General features: G+C 50.0%; 1 protein-coding gene across 5 annotated transcripts in view; it reads left to right on the top strand.

Moving 5' to 3' along the window:
• Window positions 1-20743, top strand: part of TRAPPC9 (trafficking protein particle complex subunit 9) — a 635977-nt gene that overhangs the window by 64555 nt on the left and 550679 nt on the right. For 3 of the 5 annotated variants that reach the window (XM_064268114.1, XM_064268113.1, XM_064268116.1), the window contains one exon: window positions 12392-12647. In XM_064268114.1, the coding sequence (XP_064124184.1) occupies window positions 12392-12647 (256 nt within the window). The remainder of the gene's footprint in view (window positions 1-12391; window positions 12648-20743) is intronic. The other 2 variants (XM_064268117.1, XM_064268115.1) reach the window with 1 other exon arrangement.

Genomic DNA, 20743 nt, shown 5'->3' with positions numbered 1-20743 from the left:
TTCTATAGAAGAATTCTAATCAAAAGGGGGAAAATTCAGAACAGAATTTCAAGTTCTCATGGAATCCAGACTTCCCTGAGCCATGGAGGCTGGATGAATCCCTGAAACTATTGCCCTGAGATAATCTTTAAACCTCAAACCAAAAATATCCCCTGAAGACTCCTTAAAACCAAACAATATTTTAGCTTAACTAGTAAAGAATGTCTGCCTTGAGCGTTGTGCTCTTTTAAGAACTATCTATATATGGGATTAAATTGACAATAATAACTCGAAAGATTAGGTAGGAAGCTCAGGGAATTTATGTTAATGGGGAGGGACAACTCAGAAAAGGAGGGTGAGGATGGTCGCACAATTTGAAGAATGTCACTGAATTGTATATGTAGAAACTGTCGAATTGCTGACTGTTTTGCTGTGTATATTTTCAAAAGCAGCAGCAAAAAAAAAAAAAAAAAAAGAATAGTCCAGAGAAAAATGTGCTTCAAAACCATATGTCCTAAAAAGGAAAAGAAAGCCGAACCAAACCAAACCCTCGTGGACCACCGTGGTTCAATCTGCAGGGGATGGTGCAAGACTGAGCAACGTTTTGTCCTGTTGTGCGTGGGTTGCTGCTGGTCTGGGTCAGTGTAACAGCAGCCAGCACCAACAGCATAGGTTTGCATCCCCAGCACGGAGGTGTCACAGGCACGTGGTGAGGTGGAAGCCAGGTAGAAGCACTGACTTTGGAATCCTGAGCTTAGGTTGAAGTCACATTTCCTCACCGTGTGACCTCAGACTAGTTATGGAACTTCCCCTAGCCTATTCCGCGTCCGTAAAACGGGAATGCTAAAACATGCGTCTTCCTGGAGCTGTAAGCTGTAAATGAAGTAGTGCACGTAAAGTGCTTCACACGCCCGCTGACGCCTAGGAAGTGTCCGACAGATGTGGCAGCCTCGCTTGGTATGGTGGCGGAAACTAAAGGAGTGCACGTTGATGGGTCGAGTTACAGGTTACTAAGTTGTGAATTTGATGATTCCCTTTAATCCTTATAACCCTGGTGCCCAATGCAGTTTTTCCTATTTACAGAGGAGGAACCTTGGGCTAAAGAAGGGCTCTGTCACTTGTCTAAAGTCAGGCCCTGATTTCAGAGATGTAGGGGCCCCTAGAAGGTTTGCTGGTTTACGCTTTCCTTCACTCTGCACTCCGCAACAGAGACGGGTACCAGGCGCTGTGTGGCTGTCTGCGAGCCCTCGAATACTCTGTGGGGACAGACCAGACGCATTCCTGGGCTCAGTGAGCTTCAAGTCCAGAGGGGGAAACAGGCCCTAAACAGATACTAAGTAATATCTGTATAAAGGAAAAGAACATGCCCTGCCTGTGGACCGGGGAATCTTCAAAGTTGGCTGCTCCCGGGTCTTCCCCCCGGTGCAGTAAGTTGTTACCACATGAGGAAGGCAAGAGGAGGGAGTATCCCTGTCACCAGATGCACAGAGGCCTACGGATACCTGCTGGTAATTGAGCGGCCACCTAACTGGGTTTCTAGGTATTGGCCATACTCATCACCTTTGCTGAGTAGTTCCTTGTACCCGGTTTGAGAGACGGGGAAACTGAGGACAGGAGAGCTTGCAGCTTGTCCACGCTCACCTTGTAAGTAGCACCCCGGGAGCTGAAGCCTGGTTCCTCTGGCCCTAAATCCAGGATCTGCGGAGTACATCACGTTGCTTCCCCCAAACAGCCTAAACGAGTGAGACGAATTGCCCCAATTTTTAATTAGTAGGAAATGGCAAATGACAAAAAAAGAAAGTAGTAGAAAGGAATTGTTTGAAACACCAGGACTAACCCGGCCTCACCAGAGGCCGGAACGGGCTCTGGAATCCGTGTGTGTTGAGCCCACACCCCACGCCCCGTATAGACTCAGTGCTCGGGAAGGGTCCTGAGCCGATTCAGAACCTTTCAGCTATGCTTTTGATACTGTTGACTAGGGCCAGCAACCTCTTTTGTCCCTGGTTAATTTTCTATTCAAAGCCATTCAAACTTTAGGCAGGATACTCTTTTCAGCTGAAAGAATAACCTCTTTACACTTTTTGATGTAGTTCCTTAATGAAGCAGTTGCCAAGGAAACGTAGCAAAGCCCTGGTAGATACGCATCTAACAGTCACAACCTCAGAACTGTGTGCCTATCTAAGCTCGAAACCAGAGGGGTGGGGAGATTCAGGAGCAAGAGAGGATGTCAGAAGGCAGCCCTGGTAGGGCTGGGATGCCTCAGCCCCAGCCAGGAGGGCACAGAGATGGTTTGTGTGGAATTCGTAGTTCTTACAAAAAAAGACAGTTTTGGTGGGGAGGCAGGAAGGTGAAGTTTCTTACTGCAAAAGGAGAAAGAGCGAGAGAACTGAGGACTGCCTGACTGAACAAGAGTCTGGGATGTGGCCTGCTGCTCGTGTACGAGGAGAGGGGTTTTGTGGGCAACAGACAGGTAGAGAAATCTCTCTGGAGTGAGAAGTCAAAATGCTGGCTGCTGAGAAACACGCAAAGCAGGCAGGACTAGGGTACCCAGCTGGACTCATGGGCAGCTGCCCTCAAAGCTGTGGGCACCCAGTCCTTAAGTTGGGGTTCCAGGTGTCTGTTTGAAGCTTGTTGAAGTGATGGGCCACCAGGACTGTGGTGGCTCGTGTGTTGCTGTGATGCTGGAATTCTGCCACTGCTGTTTCAATTACCCCAGGTCACCCCTGGTGGACAGGCTTCAGGATAGTGTCCAGAGCAAGACTAGGAAAGAGGGCTTGGTGACCTACTTCTAGAAATTAGCCAACGAAAGCCCTGTAGACCAGAAGAGAACATTGTCCAGCTGGACTCAGACATGCCCATAATCGTGAAGATGGCACAGGACTGGGCAACGTTTCCTTCTGTTGTACACGGGGTCTCCGTGAGTTGGGGCCGACTCAGTGGCAGCTGGTAACAACAACGTGAGGAGTGAGGGAGAGGACTGATATCGGAGGAAAAGCTGGAGCTGGAGAGTGAGCCACACACATGTACCAAAGGTCATTGTCACATATGACACCGGGATGTTACTGAAAATGATACGGCGTTGTTGCTAGTCTCCCATACAACGATGCACCACCAACTGGTGCAGGTATTTATCTCACGGACGTTGCTGCTCTTTACCTGATCCTGGTTTTTTTTGCTTCAGCCGTTAGGCACTTCACTGCAGAATCTGTAGTCTACCTTTGATAATCATGCCTACTTCATGGCATGCGTTTGTGATTTCACCTTCCCCCGGTTTCCTTTAAAGGAGGCCTGGAAACCCCAGTGGCATGTTGGTTAAGAGCTACGGCTGCTAACTAAGAGGTCAGCAGTTTGAATCTGCCAGGCGCTCCTTGGAAACTCTATGGGGCAGTTCTACTTTGTCCTGTAGGGTCACTATGAGTCGGAATCGACCTGACGGCAGTGGGTTTGGTTTTTTTTTGGTTTTTGGTGGCTTAGTGGTTAAGCGCTTGGCTGCTAGCTGAAAGATTGGTGGTTCCAACCCACCAGGCGCTTGATGGGAGAAAGAGGTGGCAGTCTGCTTCCGTAAAGATTACAGACTTGGAAACCCTATGGGACAGTCCCACCCTGTCTCATAGGGTCTCTACGAGTTGGAATCGACAGGTAATGGGTTTCATTTAACTGTTCACGCTTCATTTTCCCTTTATCCTGATTGTTGTCTTCTTCTTGTTAAATCGTACGTGTTTTAAAAAACCAGTTTTGATCCTTTTTTAGAACGAGACAGAATGTAAATAAATGCATGAACAGAGCACGTACAGACACTGCTTCAGAAGTTCTAGGCTGGTTACCTTAGTAGTGACTGAAAAGCTGAGATGAATATCCAAGTGGTATGTTTTTACTCAGAAAGCGTGGGAGTGCAGGCAGAATCTCGTGCAGGGGGTGTGTCTTACTCATCCTGGCAGTCACCCCGCCAAGGCGATGCCTGCCGTAGACCAGGCACTTAAATGCTTGTTGGATGTGGAGTCAACTGTGACACCCACCTCTGAGCACAGTCACTGCAGGAACAGTGGAACAGCTGCGACGGGAAAGGCGTTGTACCCACGCTCGACACGCATTTCTGCACTTTGTCCTTAAAACTCTCCTGTGAAGAATTATTTTACTCTTATTATACTCCTCATTTATTTTTGTTTTGAAAGATTTCAGACCTTCATAAAAGTTGCAAGGAAGTACAACAAACACTTATGTACCTGTCATGGATTGAACTTTGACCCCCCAAAATGTGCTTGTCAACTTGGTTAGACCATGGTTCCCAGTATTGAGTGGTTGTCCACCATTTTGTCATCCAATGTGATTTTCCTTTGTGTTGTAAATCCTACCTCTATGATGTTAATGAGGCAGGATTAGAGACAGTTATGTTAATGAGGCAGGACTCAATTTACAGGATTAGATTGTATCTTGATTCAGTCTCTTTTGAGAGATAAAAGAGAGAAGTGGGCAGAGAGACATGGGAACCTAATGCCACCAAGAAAGTAGTGCCAGGAGCAGAGCATGGCCTTTGGACCCAGGGTCTCTGTGCTGAGAAGCTCCTAGACCAGGGGACGATTGATGACAAGACCCTTCCTCTAGAGCCAACAGGGAGAGAAAGCCTTCCCCTGGAGCTGGCACCCTGAATTTGGGCTTCTAGCCTCCTAGACTGTGGGAGAATAAACGTCTGTTTGTTAAAGCTGTTCGCTTGTGACATTACTGTTATGGCACCACTAGAATAACTAAGACAGTACGCTTCACCTAGACTCAGATGTTAACATTAGCAGTGTTTTTGGGGGAGCATTTGAGATTTAATTTCAGACCTCATTCATTTTACCTCTGAATACTTCAGCGTGTGCCTTCTGAGACCGAGGCCATTATTTTATTCACAATGCAGTGATCGGATTTGGGAGATTTAGTTTAATCAGTGCGGAACTGTTGTCTGTCATGCAGTCCGTACACAAACCTCCTCCAGTGATCCCTTAACAAAATCCCCGTCTCACAAGGAGAAAATAAGGAAACTTTGATCTTGTTGGAAAGAAAAAGCAAAACAAAGCCCAACCTGAGGATTTTGTTTAGAGTTGTCCAGGCAGGAGAGTGATCACAGACTCTGTGGAAAAATGTCAACCCTCCTTGAGGGAGCAGTTGTGTTCCGAATGAATAAATGAACACTCCACACAAAGAAGGCCCACGGAAGCTTCTGGATCAGATAATGGACTCAAAGCACAAGAACCTTGTCCCTCTCCCAAAGTCTTGGATTTTTAAAGGCCAGAAGCTGTCATCATAATTGTGTCTACTGACACTTCCCGTGCTAGGAATTCAGAGATGAACAAGGAACCATCTCCTCTTTTATGGTGCTCACGTTCCGTTTGGGCGAGGACTTGCAGGGTCTGTGAGCCTCATGGAGGGAGGAGATTGGTACAGTACGGATGGCATGGGTGACATTTTTTTTTTAAATATTTTATTTTTGTTGTTGAGAATATACATAACAGAACATACACCAATTCAGCAGTTTCTACATGTACAGTTCAGTGACATTGATTACATTCTTAGAGTTGTGCAAACATTCTCACCCTCCTTTTCTGAGTTTTTTCTCCCCCATAACCATAAACTCACGGACCACTAAGTTTCTTATATAATCTTTCGAGTTGCTGTTGTCAGTTTGATCCCACATAGATAGATCTTAAAAGAGCACAATACTCAAAGCAGACATTCTTTACTGGTGGGTGACATTTCAACCAGTTGATTTAGTTGGCCTTTAATTTCAGGCTCCCTGAGTTGTCGTTGGAAGGAATAGATTTTATGGAAGACAGACCTTAGGAAACAGACTCTTCAGCACGGAAAGATGAATGTCGAGAAGCTGTGGCCAGCGTCTGAGCAATCACCAGAGCACACATAGCTTGCTAGCCCTCTAGACCCCAAAATACTGAGAGTAGGTGGCATTTCTTGAGGCCAGAGGAGTTAGGGTGTTTATTGCTGTTGTTTGTAGGGGATAGAGCAGGCAGCTCTGATTTTGCTCCCAGATTCCCTTCCGTATCAGCTGATTGAGGAACAGAATGAGCTGCTGGAAGGTGGCCCTGCCTGGCAGACAGACCCTGGGATTGGCTGGGCTGCTCAGGGGGACCACGGTCCCGAGGATGTGTTCCTGGGACACAGTACTGGCTAGCTAGGTGGGATTTGGCATCTCTTTTCTGCCCAGCTAGCGTCATTGTTTCTCCATGGCCACCTCTCCTTTCTGGATCTGAGGCAATCGTTCAGGGGGACTTTGTGTCAAGAAGAGTTGGATTTGAAGGTTATCCAAGGATGAATTGATTGGAAACGTGATGATTTGGAGTCAGACTTTTGACTTTGACTACAATTTTTGAATGATATGCTCACCCAGGGTATTGAACGTTTAAACCAGACCAGACCAGACCAGACCAGACCAGACCAGACCAGACCAGACCAGACCAGACCAAACCGATTGCCATCGAGTCGATTCTGATTCACAGCGACCCTATGGGACAGAGTAGAACTGCCCCATAGAGTTTCCAAGGGGCGCCTGGTGGATTCGAACTGCCGACCTTTTGGTTAGCAGCCATAGCTCTTAACCACTATGCCACCAGGGTTTCCATCGAATGTTTATAAGATTTAATTTCCCTATAACCTTTGTCAAGGTGTTCAGCACACAGTGGGTATACCTGATAGTCTAGGAGCCTCTGAGGTAATGTGCCTGAGAGTGTGGACCACACCTGCCCCGACGCCGTCCCTCACCCCGTCCACCTCCTCTTCCATCTTTTCCCGGGTCACCAGGAACACTCAGAGCCATTACTTGTTGGCTTGTCTGTCCCTTCTACACCCTGAACACCATTAGAAGGAGCAGAAAAACTTTGTTTTTCTTCATTCTTCCTTTTGAATGATTAAAACTGAGAATGGATCCAGTTACTTTAGGCAGTTGCTTTTTAAAGAAAGGTCTTTACTACAAACCTGTAATGCTTGCTTTGGGATGTGGGAAGAAAGTTACATTGTTTCTAATCTTTTTTGACACATGTATGGAAATTTTGAATAAACATTGTCTATCCTGACTAGGCCTAACTGTGGCTAGAAACGAGACGTGTTTTACGCATTTGAGATTGTGCGGTCTGCGGTTTTCCATCTGCTTTTTCACAGACGCCACTGGGGTGCTGTAACCAGGCTCTCCGGAAGCATCACCGCCACCTTGTTCTTCTGGTCGCCGTGAGTTCCCGTGTTGGAGAACGCTGATGGGCGCTGAGGCATTTTCTAGAGCAGCTTGAGCCAATTTGGCGTCAACCCCTGTGATTTCAAAGGCGTCACCTGATAACAGTAGAATTTCACATTTCTTGGAACACTTTCAAGGGTTTTAGACCTGAGTGTGCACATGATTTCATTTAGTCTTCCCGACAACCATAACTGGCTTTTATTGTCGACATTTTGTCGGTAAGGAAAGTACCCCAGCCAGAACCTGCGGATGTGGGATGGGAGCTCGGGCCTTCCTGACCCCGGTCTGTCTTTCCACCCGGCACCACCTGGCCAGCTAGGCAGCGGGCAGTCCTCTGGCACAAGTTCCCACCGATGGCACCACTTCCTATCGTATTAGTAGAATAAAGCAGGTGTAAGCTTAATTTCAACTTGGAAGTGGAAGGATGAGTTCGTGTGTGAATCCCCCAGAGAGCCCACCTTGTGAGTAAAGCTGCTCGTCTGGAGTGTGGTTTGCACCACTTCTGCTGTCACTTCTCCATAAACACCTGGGCCCCGGACTCAGACTTGGTGACTCTGCAGCTGTTTGAGATACGGGAACAAAGGCGGGGTGGTTTATACTCCCTGAGGAGCGGCAGCTTGCAGATGAGCTTTGGGATTTGATTTGATGTCAGCATGTCGTGAGGATCTGGGCCTAAACTTTGTCCTGGGACCATTTCATATTGCCCAGAGTCTTGTCGTGTGGGTGCCCTGTGGACCTGTCATCCTGTCACGGCTCTGTCCTGAGGCAGGTGGGGCTTAAAGGCCAGTGGGAAGCTTTCCACCCAAGGGTCTGTCTGTACTCAAAAGCAGTTGTGCCCAAGCTTTCCCATTAAGGGTGGTTTTAGGACTTGAAGTGATGCATCTGTAATACAGTGTTTATCGTTTGGTTTCTCATTATGTTCACTTGGTGAAAAGGAAGGGTGAAAGAGTATATTAATGGCCAGAATGTTAATGTCCAAGGTATGTTTTCTTGCCACGGCTGTCTCTTTATTTTAGGTGGTGGCTGTATTAAGGGCATTGGCCTAGATTACTATTTATTTTATTTATATTGCTGTTGTTGACAATATACACAACAGAGTAACAGTTTCTGCATGCACAGTTCAGTGACACTGATTACATTCTTTGAGTTGTGCAGCCGTTCTCACCCTCCTTTTCTGAGTTGTTCCTCCTCCATTAACATAATGTCTTAGGAAAAGTGCAGCCAGAATGCTTGAAGTGAGGATGGCAAGACTTCATCTCATGTGCTTTGGTCATGTTATCAGGAGGGACTAGTTCCTGGAGAAGGACATCACACTTAGTAAAGTAGAGGGTCAGCGAGAAAGAGGATGACCCTCAACGAGATGGATTGACACAGTGGCTGCAATGATTGGCTCAAATATAGCAAGGATTATGAGAATGGCTCAGGATCGGGCAGTATTTCGTTCTTTTGTACATAGGGCTGCTGTGAGTCGGAAGAGACTCAGCGGCACCTAACAACAACAACAACATTAACATAAATTCAGAGTCCTGTTGGCGCAGTGGTTAAGAACTTGGCTGCTAACCAAAAGGTCAGCAGTTTGAATCTACCAGGTGCTCCTTGGAAATCCTATGGGACAGTTCTACTCTGTCCTATAGGGTTCCTGTAAGTCGGAATCGACTCCACGCAAAGGGCTTGGGCTTGTTGTTAATTTGATGCCATATAAATAGATCTTAAGAGAGCACATTGCCCAAGGCAGACATTCTTTACTAATTCAGCTAAACTATTATTTGGTTTAAAGAGGACTTCAGGGGGTATTTTGTATTAAGGTTTAAAGATTGCTGTTTGGTTTATCGCCCTCAACAGCTTTTATCCTGTTCAGCACACAAGAGGTGCAGTTACAGGCTTATGTGTTCCCAGGTTGGTGATAAAGGCATGGAGCCCCCCTGCCTCTCCCTTTGGCCCAGCAATCCCATTTCTAGGTGTTTTCTCATGAGAAGTGGGATCCTATGGTCACAAAAAGACTTGTACAAGGATGCAAGTTCATAGCCACTTTATTCATAATAGCCCACAGCTGGAAAGGGCCCAGGTGCCCCCCAGGAATGATGGCACAGACAGGGATGAGTTCATACAATGAGGTACTACTCAGCAGTACAAAGAAATGAAGATAGTGATGTATGTGACAACACGGGTGGATCTTTCATAGACCGGGCTGGCCACCAAGGACTGCATTCTGTTTGTTTCTATTTTTATGCCCTTTTGGAATAGGTAGAAATAATCAACGGTGGAAGAAAATGACCACTGTGGCTGCCTCTTGAGGGCAGTGGGGGCAGGGATTGACTGGGAAAGGGCACAAGGGAACTTTCGGGGGTGAGGGAAATGGTCTATAGCTTGAGAGGAGTTTGGGTCACTCAGGTGTATGTGTTTGTCAAGACTTGTAAAAGGGTAGATTGCAAAGTATGTAAATTTTACCGCACACAGAAGCCAGTCTTGAGCTGTAGCTAATTACATCCACGTTCAAGTGTTCAGAGATCTATGTCTGGAATGTAGCTTGCGATGCATCAGAAAATAAGATGGACGGACGGATGGATGGATGGATATGTGATAAACCAAATATGGCAAAGTGCGGGCAATCAGCAAGTCTGGGGGGTGGGGCGTCTAGCTGTTCATGGCACATTTTCTTCAGCTTAGCCGAGCACTTGGCTCAGCATTAATTGCGTAACATGTCCATCTGTCCATCTCGAAGAGAGGGTCAAAACTTGAAGTTGCCGCACCACTTACTGGTGTGTATCCTGGGAGAGTTACTGAGTCTTCCTCTGCTTCACCTATAAAACGGGGGCAACGAGGCCCCTCACGGGCTTTTGTGAAGGTTAAGTGAGTCAGTACCGGTGAGCTGTGAGAAGAGGGCCAGCCCATGTTCAGCGCTGTAGAGGTGTTAGCTGTAGGTCCTGTTCTCCAGGAGCCTGCAGTCCTGGTGTGAGGGTGTTAAACGCATACACGAACGATGCAGGAGACAGAGAGCGATGACGCCATGGGCTCCAGGACGGCTGTGAGAACTTAGAGAAAGACCAGGCAGCGCACAGCTGCAGGGCCTCAAGTGTAACCTCTTGGAGAAGGTGGCATTGGAACTGACTCTGGAGGAGGAGCCCTTCGTGGAACTGTGGAGGAGGGAGAGAAGGCCTTAGGGCAGAGGGCAGGGCGCAGACAGAGCTGGGTGGGAAGACACGGGAGCCCGGTGCTTGCTTTTATTTCCTCCACCTCAAACACTCATCACCGCTTTTGTTTATTTTATTTCCTCTCTAGAGTTCCCCCTCCAGTCTCCTCTGCCTTAGCACATTTAACTGCACTTACAGCAATTATCTTATGTCTTTGTCTACTTATTGATGGCTGCCTTCCCCACCGATTCTACTGCAAGGCTTAGAGGGCAGGAACTTGCCTCCACCAGCATGAATGTGCCCCAAGGGCAGGCTGGGGTTGGCTCCTGAGGGCCCTGTGTGTTGTGGGGGGAGCTGGCCTCAGTTGTGTGGGCCTGGAGGGCGTCTGAGTGTTTTCATATGGGGTGACGGGCTCTGAGTTGCTGGAATGCTGCTGGGCAGCTGTAAGTGGATGGGCTGGGGAAGGTAGGTAGAGAAAGGTGGTGGAAGACCGCCTAGGTTAGTCTAGGTGAGCGCCAGCGAGGGCCCAAGCCCGGTGTTGGCAGTGGGAGCGTAGAAAACGGAGTGGGTGGGAGGCATTGAAGGGCACGGTGGATAGGGCTTCCCTGCTGTGGTTCTGTGCTTGCGGGAATATCTGGGGCAGATTTGTTGTTGGGGGTGGAAGAGGAGAGAACCACGTCCCTGGCAGAGTTGCCTTGCGCGGCGGTGTGGTCCCCATCTGACTCTCCCATTCTGGGCTGTGTGCACTGAGGCGCAGGCAGCAGGCAGAGCCTGGAGCGCAGTCAGGCCTTGTCCCTGGCACTCCGCAGCTGGGGAGTTATGCACGGCTCTCTGAGCTTCAGACCCCTGCCCACGAGCTGGGGTAATAGTAGCTCATGGATTGTCGCGATGACTAAGGTACGTTCAGCTGGCTGACATACAGTAGGTGCTTCCTAAATACAAGTTGTTATCTCTACATCACACTCTTATGGGGAGAAATCAGTTAGGTCATGGGTGACAGTAACCTCTTGTAAACCACGAAGTCTCAGGTCTAAGTTGGGTGTTGTTATTAGTAACAATTCATTACCTAATTACATGTTCTTACGTTATTGTGTTCTTAGGTTTTAAGAAGTTCCCTGTTTGTTGGGAGGCTCTGCCAGGACCCTAGAGAGTGCCCGGCTGAACCAGTGTTCCTTTCCTGTTACAAAGGAACTTAAAATAGATACTTGACATGATGTGTAGCAGACACCTTTGTTCTAGGGAACCTGGGCCTTATTCGCAAGAGGATAGGATGAGCTTGTAAGGCGGGCTCGTCAGAGGTGCAGAGGCTTCTCAGGAGGCCACCTGAGTGCTTCCCTGGCACTATCACGGGGACCTCAGCCTTGGGGACTGGGCTCGTCAGAGACGTGGAGCCTTCTCAGGAGGCCACCTGAGTGGTTCCCCGGCACTGTCACGGGGACCTCAGCCTTGGGGACTGGGCTTGTCAGAGGCGTGGAGCCTTCTCAGGAGGCCACCTGAGTGGTTCCCCGGCACCGTCACGGGGACCTCAGCCTTGGGGACTGGGCTCGTCAGAGGCGTGGAGCCTTCTCAGGAGGCCACCTGAGTGCTTCCCCGGCACCATCACAGGGACCTCAGCCTTGGGGACTGGGCTCGTCAGAGGCGTGGAGCCTTCTCAGGAGGCCACCTGAGTGCTTCCCCGGCACCGTCACGGGGACCTCAGCCTTGGGGACTGGGCTCGTCAGAGAGGCGTGGAGCCTTCTCAGGAGGCCACCTGAGTGGTTCCCCGGCACTGTCACGGGGACCTCAGCCTTGGGGACTGGGCTCGTCAGAGGCGTGGAGCCTTCTCAGGAGGCCACCTGAGTGCTTCCCCGGCACCGTCACAGGGACCTCAGCCTTGGGGACTGGGCTTGTCAGAGGCGTGGAGCCTTCTCAGGAGGCCACCTGAGTGGTTCCCCGGCACTGTCACGGGGACCTCAGCCTTGGGGACTGGGCTTTTCTTTCTTTGAAATTTCATCATGGCTTTGCTTTTGTTTTAAGGAAAAAAAAAGTCTTTAAAACAACTGTTTCTTTTTTCATTTGTAAGTTTCCCCCAGAAGCTTCTGACTCCCTCTCTGTGCCGCAGCTCTCCGAAGAGGAGAAGATCCAGCGGTACAGCATCCTGTCCGAGCTCTACGAGCTGATCGGCTTCCACCGCAAGTCGGCCTTCTTCAAGCGTGTGGCCGCCATGCAGTGCGTGGCCCCCAGCATCGCCGAGCCGGGCTGGAGGGCCTGCTACAAGCTCCTCCTGGAGACGCTGCCTGGCTATAGCCTGTCACTGGATCCCAAAGACTTCAGCAAAGGTACGTGGGGTCCTGGTGCTGAAGCGGCCCCTGGGTGATGCAGACAGTTTGTGCTTGACCACTAACCTCAAGTTTGGCTGTTCACACTCACTCAGCAGCACCTCGGAAGAAAGGCCTGACAGTCTGCTTCTGTAAAGATTACAGCCAAGAAAATCCTATGGGGAGTTCTACTCTGTAACACATGCGTCCGCCGTCAGATGGAATTGACTTGACGGCATGGGTTGGGTTTGGTTTGGTGCTGAAGCTCAAATGTGTTTTAATTCAATCAGCCGTGCACTGTTTGAGCACTCACTGTATATGACAGACACCGTGATTGGTGCTGGGGCATCAAAGATGAAAAAACCCTGCCCAGCACTTGAGTACTTTCAGTAATAAACACAGCTGTGCTTTGCTGTGGGACGTGCTTCCTGAAACCTTTACCAGTGAGAGTCAGAAATCTCCCCTGAGCTCATTGACATGGTGTATCATCAACAAAACACTTCTAATACCTAATGAATTTTAGTTAATTTATGAAATCTACATAAGTTAGATATCTAACAAGAATAAATAGACTTAGAAACAGAACAACAAGAATGGAAATAATGAGAATGTTTGTGCATTGTGAAGAATTTAACTGTCCTGGATTGAATTTTGTCTCCCAGAATATGTGTCAGCTTGTTTAGGCCATGATTCCCAGTATTGTATGGTTGTCCTCCATTTTGTGATTGTAATTTTATGTTAAAGAGGGTTAGGGTGGGATTGTAACACCCTTACCCAGGTCACATCCCTGATCCAACGTAAAGGGAGTTTCCCTGGGGTGTAGCCTACACCCCTTTTGTCTCTCAGGAGATAAAAAGGAAAGGGAAGTGAGCAGAGAGACAGGGGGACCTTATCCGACCAAGAAAGCAGTGCTGGGAGCAGAGCGCGTCCTTTGGACCTGGGCTCCCTGTGCGGAGAGGCTCCTATTCCGGGGGAAGATTGATGAGAAGGTCGACAGAGAGAGAAAGGCTTCCCCTGGAGCTGATGCCCTGAATTTGGACTTTTAGCCTACTTTACTGTGAGAAAATAAACTTATCTTTGTTAAAGCCACCCACTTGCGGTATTTCGGTTATAGCATCACTGGATGACTGAGATAGTAACCAATGTCACTGAACAACTTCTGTAGAAATGGTCGAATGGCAACCTGCACGGCTATGTAAACCTTCACTGGAAACACAATAACATTATTAAAAAAAAAAAAAAAGAATAAGTGTACTTGGTATTTGTATACATGTAGGTGTGTATTTGGTGATAAACCCTTATCCTGCCATATTAATGCACGGTTGTTGTGTGCCGTCTAGTCCATCCTGACTCATAGTGATCCCATGTGACAGAATAGAACTGCTCCATAGGGTTTCCTAGGCTCTAATCTTCATGGAAGCACATCACCGGGTCTTTCCTTCCACAGAGCCACTGGGTGGGTTTGCACTGCTGTCCTTTTGGTTAGCAGCTGAGCACTTCACCACTGTACCACTAGGGCTCCTTAAGGGTAGAACTGCCCCATAGAGTTTCCGAGGAGCGCCTGGTGGATTCGAACTGCTGACCCTTTGGTTAGCAGCCACAGCTCTTAACTACTGCGGCACAGCGTTGCCTAATGTGCAGTAGTACGTATTAGAAATAAAGCTGCGCCTCCGATAACAAACACAGGCAGTCCCTGGGCTACCAGTGTCTGACTTACTACATACAGCTCACACTTAAGAACGGGCTGCCATAAAGCCTATTATATTAAAAATTTGAGTTAAATACAATCACTTATAATAACGAACGCACACACTACTTTGTGACACTCATGAAAATACTGTGTGGTTTGCAAGTATTTTTTGCTCATAGTGACCCTGTGGGACAGAGCAGAGCTGCCCCATGGGGTTTCCAAGGAGCAGTTGGTAGATTCGAACTGCTGACCTTTGAGTTAGCAGCCGTAACTCTCAACCACTGTGCGCCAGGGCTCCTTTACATGCATAGACCAGAAAAAACCCTGTTGGCGTTGAGTCGATTCTAACTCATGGCGACCCTATAGGACAGAGCGGAGAAAGGTGAAATAGGTACCAAAGACAAGCATTTGACAAACCGACGCTGAGTAAGAGTCGCGGGTACCTCTTCCGACTTACCTTCAGATTCAACCTAAAGATGGACCTAGGAACGGGTCTCCTGGGTAGCCCAGGGACTGCCTGTGCACACAGTTCTTGCCCAGCTTCAGGCAGAATCTGAATGGCAGGAGGAAAAACGTGGTGCTTTGCCCCAGCTGTGTCACAGGACTGCCCCTTCATTCCCCAGAGCACTGCTAACACAACGCTACAATGAAGCCTGCGGGCATGGGGGACTCACACTTCCGGAATGGGGAAGCCAGGGTCGTCTCTGCTGATGGAGCCATGAGTAGGCCTCTGGGAGCTGTCCCTGCGCGCTCAGTCCCAGGGCTCAGGCCTGACACGTCCCGATGAGGGACTCTGCCCTCTCTGCAAGAGTCCCGGCCCAGCTCTTCCCCCTTTACAGGGGGAGGTGGCTTTCCTTGTGAGCTCCCTGTTTTGTTCTAGAAATGATGACGCATTGCAAGTGGCGGGCCGGGGCGGCGTGTGGTGAGGCCTGGGCCTGTGCATTGGTACAAGTATCATGGGGTTCTGAGGAGCTGATGTGGTTCTTACTTTCTTTTTACAGGTGGAGGAATTGAGCTCCAGAGGGGGGAGGTGGCTTCTGCTTAGGTGTGTTCCACTGAAAACACTAATTGGTAAAGGAGCGGGGCAGGGGGCTGAGTGCCAAGGCCCTGGGTCCAGGCTGACCGTGGGGGAGGCAGAGGACAGCTAAGGAGGGGCAGGGGGCTGAGCGCCAAGGCCCTGGGTCCAGGCTGACCACAGGGGAGGCAGAGGACAGCTAAGGAGAGGGGAAGGTGTGAGAAGTGATTGGGGGTCAGGCCGAGCTAGGAGGAGGGCTAGGACCTAGGTGAGACTTGCTTTTGCCCAGGAGGCTGGAGCGTTTGTCTGGAAGCTCAGCTGGGCCAGAGTGACACCTTGGGCAAAGCAGTGAAGAGACCTCAGCGTTCTCCAGGAGAACGTGGCTCTCTGTCCCCACTGTCCCGAGTTTACTGCTTCACGTCAATGGGTGCCAACACACTGGGACTGGCTGCAGGGTGAGGTGATGCTGAGTTCCTGGCCTCTCGGTGCCCACCTCATGGCTCATCGTAAGCACCTTTCAGGAGGAGTGTCCACGGTCTGCTTCTCGGGAGAGAGAAGCGGAAAGATGAGGACGAAGCCTGTGAACTGAGCCCTCGCAGATGGGCCAGCATGGCCGTAGCTTGCTCTTAGGGGTGAGCCTGGTGGGGGAGCTGAAAGCCAGGCTCTGTGTGGCCTTCTCACACGCTTCCAGCACCACGCCTTTCCTCTCCTGTTTCTGCTCAGTCAGTGGGCTGAAGACCAGCAGCACCAGAAGAGAGCACCTCTATGCGTGAGGAGCCCTGGTGGTTAGCTCGGCAGCTAAACAAAAGGTCAGCCTTTCAAATCCACCAGCCTTTCCTTGGAAACCCTATGGGGCAGTTCTTCCCCATCCCGTAGGGTTGCTATCGGAATGGACTCGATGGCAAAGAGTAATGGGTATGTCGTGTGGTAAACACGAGTGAGAGTGGCCCTGGAGTGTCCTGAGACATCTGAGGGTCATTCACCTGCAGGAGTCAGTCACACAGTTCTGTAGCACTGTTATTCGTATGTCCACTTCAGTGAGTGGCTTTGAAGGTGCTCATTCCTCTCTCTCTCTCTCTATATGTGTTTATTTTTTATCATAGTGAGTATATATATAACAAAAAATTGCCATTTCAACATTTTTTACATGTAGAGTTCAGTGACATTGACTGCTTTCATCACGTTGTGTGCCCGTCCCCACCATCCGTTCCTGATTTTTTTATCCCCCTCACCGGAAGCCCAGGCCACCTAAGCAATGACGCCCACTCTCCCCGCCTGTGCGCCCCGGTAGCCACGAATAGACTTTGGTCTCTCTACATTTGCCTCTTTTTCAGAAATAATTCCATCATGTTCTTCCCTCCACCAGACTTCCCGCTGTGTGAGTTTTGTTAACTGTTCAGGCAGGTACCTAGTGGGGTGGTTTGGATATTTTTATTTATTAGAATGTTGTCTTTATTGGACATTAGAAAAAATGGGTTCTTCACAAAAGGCGATTGTTGATGTTTCCTTCAGTCTCTAAAAGTTCCCAGTATTTTAAGCAACACATAGAGAGGGGCTGCTGTGCTAGGAGGGCCACCAGGAGGGCTGGCTGCAGGCGGGTGGGCCACACCAGCCCTGGGTCTGCTCAGCCGCCGGCCCCGGGTCTGCTCAGCCGCCTGCCCTGGGTCTGCTCAGCTGCCGGCCCCGGGTCTGCTCAGCTGCCCGCCCTGGGGTCTGCTCAGCCGCCGGCCCCGGGTCTGCTCAGCTGCCCGCCCTGGGGTCTGCTCAGCCGCCGGCCCCGGGTCTGCTCAGCCGCCGGCCCCGGGTCTGCTCAGCCGCCGGCCCCGGGTCTGCTCAGCCGCCGGCCCCGGGTCTGCTCAGCCGCCCGCCCTGGGGTCTGCTCAGCCGCCGGCCCCGGGTCTGCTCAGCCGCCTGCCCCGGGTCTGCTCAGCCGCCGGCCCCGGGTCTGCTCAGCCGCCGGCCCCGGGTCTGCTCAGCCGCCGGCCCCGGGTCTGCTCAGCCGCCTGCCCCGGGTCTGCTCAGCCGCCGGCCCCGGGTCTGCTCAGCTGCCCGCCCTGGGGTCTGCTCAGCTGCCGGCCCCGGGTCTGCTCAGCCGCCCGCCCTGGGGTCTGCTCAGCCGCCCGCCCCGGGTCTGCTCAGCCGCCGGCCCCGGGTCTGCTCAGCCGCCGGCCCCGGGTCTGCTCAGCTGCCGGCCCCGGGTCTGCTCAGCTGCCCGCCCTGGGGTCTGCTCAGCTGCCGGCCCCGGGTCTGCTCAGCTGCCCGCCCTGGCTCAGCAGGCCCATCCACCGGGAGGCACCATGGTCTGTTTCAGCACGGCCTTGCTGAGCCTTGTGTCTCTGGGGCTGTATCCGCCCAGAGGGGGCATCTTTTTCTAACCCACACCAAGGCTAGTTTAGGTTTTCGCGTGTCAGCTCGTTTCTCACAGCCTGGTGAGTAGGCATTGTGAGGCCTGTGCAGCACTAGAGGAAACGGAGGCTTAGTGAGGTTAAATGTCAGCCCCAAGGTCATGCAGCTGATGAGATCGAGGGACGGGGCACCATTACTTGCCAGCTGTGTGACCTTGGTCCGGTCACTCAATATGTTGTGTCTCTAAAATGCTTTTATCTAGAGGAGCCCTGGTGGCACAATGGTTAAGCACTCGGCTGCAACCAGGACGTTGGCAGTTTGAACCCACCAGTGGGAGAAAGACCTGGCAATCTGCTCCCGTAAAGATTACAGCCTAGAAAACCCTACGGGGCAGTTCTACTCTGACGCGTGGGGTCACTATGAATGAAATTAACTAGACAGCCCCCACCAGCAACAGTTTTGTCTAGTTCACGGTGAGTTGTAAGGACTGAATGAGGTAATCCCTGTGAGGTGCTTAGAACAGTGCTCAGCAAACATGTGCTGTTGTTGCTGACAAGTTAGACCTTCCCCCCGAGTCTGGCGCTCTCCCCGTAGCTTCCCGAGGCCAACTCCAAAGGGGTAAAATAAAACGCGCTCAGAGGCTTCAGGGTCTGTCTCTGCCTGAGAGGTGAATGGTGCCAGGGTAACCCCCCATCTTGGTTGTATTAATTGGAGTTAAGGCCCAAAACAGGAGTCCCTGGGTGACAAAAACTGTTAAGTGCCTGACCACTAGCTAAAAGGTTGGCGGTTCAAACCCTCCCAGAGACGCCTCGGAAGACAAGCCTGGTGATTACTCCCGAAAGGTCACAGCCTTGAAAACCCTATGGAGCAGCTCTACTCTGCACACATGGGGTCGCCGTGAGTCAGTGTGCACTTGACGGCACCTAACAACAACAACAACAAGGGCAGAAATAACTGGACAAGCCCTAGAAACTTGAGGGGTTAGCAGTTGAAGGGCGAGCAGAGAAGAAACTCAGCCTCAGAGGGAGAGTTGAGTGTCCACACTCACTGAGGCTGTGTTCTAGACACTGCCTGAGGGGTGGTGTTTGGGAAGAGGGAAGAGAGAGTTTTTAGAGCTGCTAGACTACTGCTTTATAGATGAAAAAGGGCGCTGTAAATGGTTTCTGTGTGCACTGTGAAGGCGGTTCCCATTTGGGGTGCTTCTGAGGGACTTCTGTCAAGGTTTAGTTGCTTTTCAGTTTTCTGTATCCTTTGAATATAACTCCAGGCTAGCTTCAGGGTAAAAGCCAGCCGCCTGGGCTTTATGTGGGTCTCACTAGGAGTTTTTGGAATTTTCTCTGTATACTGAGGAGGCCTGGTGGCGCAGTGGTTATGTGCTTGGCTGCTAACTGGAAGGATGGCTCTGCAGCAGTCTCCTTCTGTAAAGATCACAGCCTAGAAAACCCTGTGGGGCAGTTTTACCCTGTCCTATAGGGCCGCTATGAGTCGGAATTGACCCCATGGTGGCAGGTTTGGTGTTTGGTTATACTGGGGCTAACTGTGGGGAATGTGGAGGGATACATATGCTGGGGCCTCGAATGTGCTTTTCCTTCTTCCGGGAATGCTCTTCCCTCTCCTTACCCCAAGGAGCCCTGGTGGCACAGTGGTTAAGCGCTCAGCTGCTAACCAAAAGGTCGGCGGTTCTGCTCTGTCACCCGGAGTGGCTAGGAGTCAGAATCGACTCGACCTCAGTCATCCTGTAGGTCTTGGCTGAATGCCACTTCTTCACAGAGCTCCCCTCGGCCCCTCGGCCTCTTTACTGCACCCCTGGTTTTCTCTTTCACTGAGTCCTGTTCTTCCTCAATACTCCCCATGGCTTGGAAGTGTATTTTGAAGACGTGGGTGACTATTTAATGTCTGTTCCCCTGCCTCCACTGGCCTGTAAGCCCTGCGAGAGCACAGACCCCTGCCTCAAACCTTGTCCCCTGTGCTGGTCCACGGAGGTGTCCGAATAAATACAATGTGGGACCAAGCCCTCAAGAGCAACTGCAAGGACGTGGATTTGTGGCATCTACTGAACGGAGTTTGCTTCTTGACCTTAATTTTAAAATCAGATCAATGAGACATTTAATTCTTTTGAAAAACAAAACAGGCACAGTCTAACTGAGTGGGCACTTTTATTCGGTCTTCTGTTTTGGGAGGGGACAGGTGCCACCATCATTGTGTGAGCAGGCTGCAGAGAGAAGGTAAGGGAGTGAGATCCAGAAATGTAAAAACGATCAAAGCTGGCTGGTTATGTTTTTAGTCAGAAATAAAATTCCCATCACACCCTGTCTTCCACGATTGCACTGGACTGCTCTAAACATTTCTCAGGAAATGAGTAGAAATCTGCTGAGACTCTGTTAAAAAAAAAAAAAAGGGAATAAAAGGTAGATCCCTTGTGTTCTAAAGCCCCGAAACGTATTCTCCGTTTCCCGAGATGGACCTTTTCACCAGCTGGTTATAGAAGCAGCACATTGGGGACACAGATGTGTGCCGTGAGTGTTTGCTGGCCTGAAGGGCATGGCTTATTATCATTCTAGTCTTATTTCTGTTGTTGTGTTTGGAGATTTTCCATTATGCCTTTTGCCCAGCCTTTTCCCGAACGACAGATTCCATTTTCCCCAGGGACTCTTATGAAAGAGACCGAGATGGAATTGCTAAAAGGCAATAATTGGTGTACATAAAAAAAAAAAAAATTTTTTTTTAAAGGAACCCCCAAATCGCTGAACTTTTCAATTACAAGTGTTGAAAATTTTGCTGTGCAAATCTGTCTTCCAAAAAAAACCCAAACCCACTGCCATTGAGTCGATTCTGACTCATAGCGACCCTATAGGACAGAATAGAACCGCAACATAGGGTTTCCAAGGACCAGCTGGTGAATTCAAACCTCCTACCTTCTGGTTAGTAGCCGGCCCTTAACCACTGTGCCAACAGGATTCTGGAGGTTAAGCTACTAGGGTCTTTTTTTTTTTTTTCTTTTAATGTATTTGGTTAGCTCAAAGAATTTTTAAAAAGTGTTTTACATATGCATACAAGTAGAGAGAA

The sequence above is a fragment of the Loxodonta africana genome, chromosome 14 (assembly GCF_030014295.1).
Source record: "Loxodonta africana isolate mLoxAfr1 chromosome 14, mLoxAfr1.hap2, whole genome shotgun sequence".
NCBI lineage: Eukaryota > Metazoa > Chordata > Mammalia > Proboscidea > Elephantidae > Loxodonta > Loxodonta africana.
The sequence above is the reverse complement of the archived record's forward strand: the minus strand, read 5'-3'. Positions and strand labels throughout refer to the sequence as shown.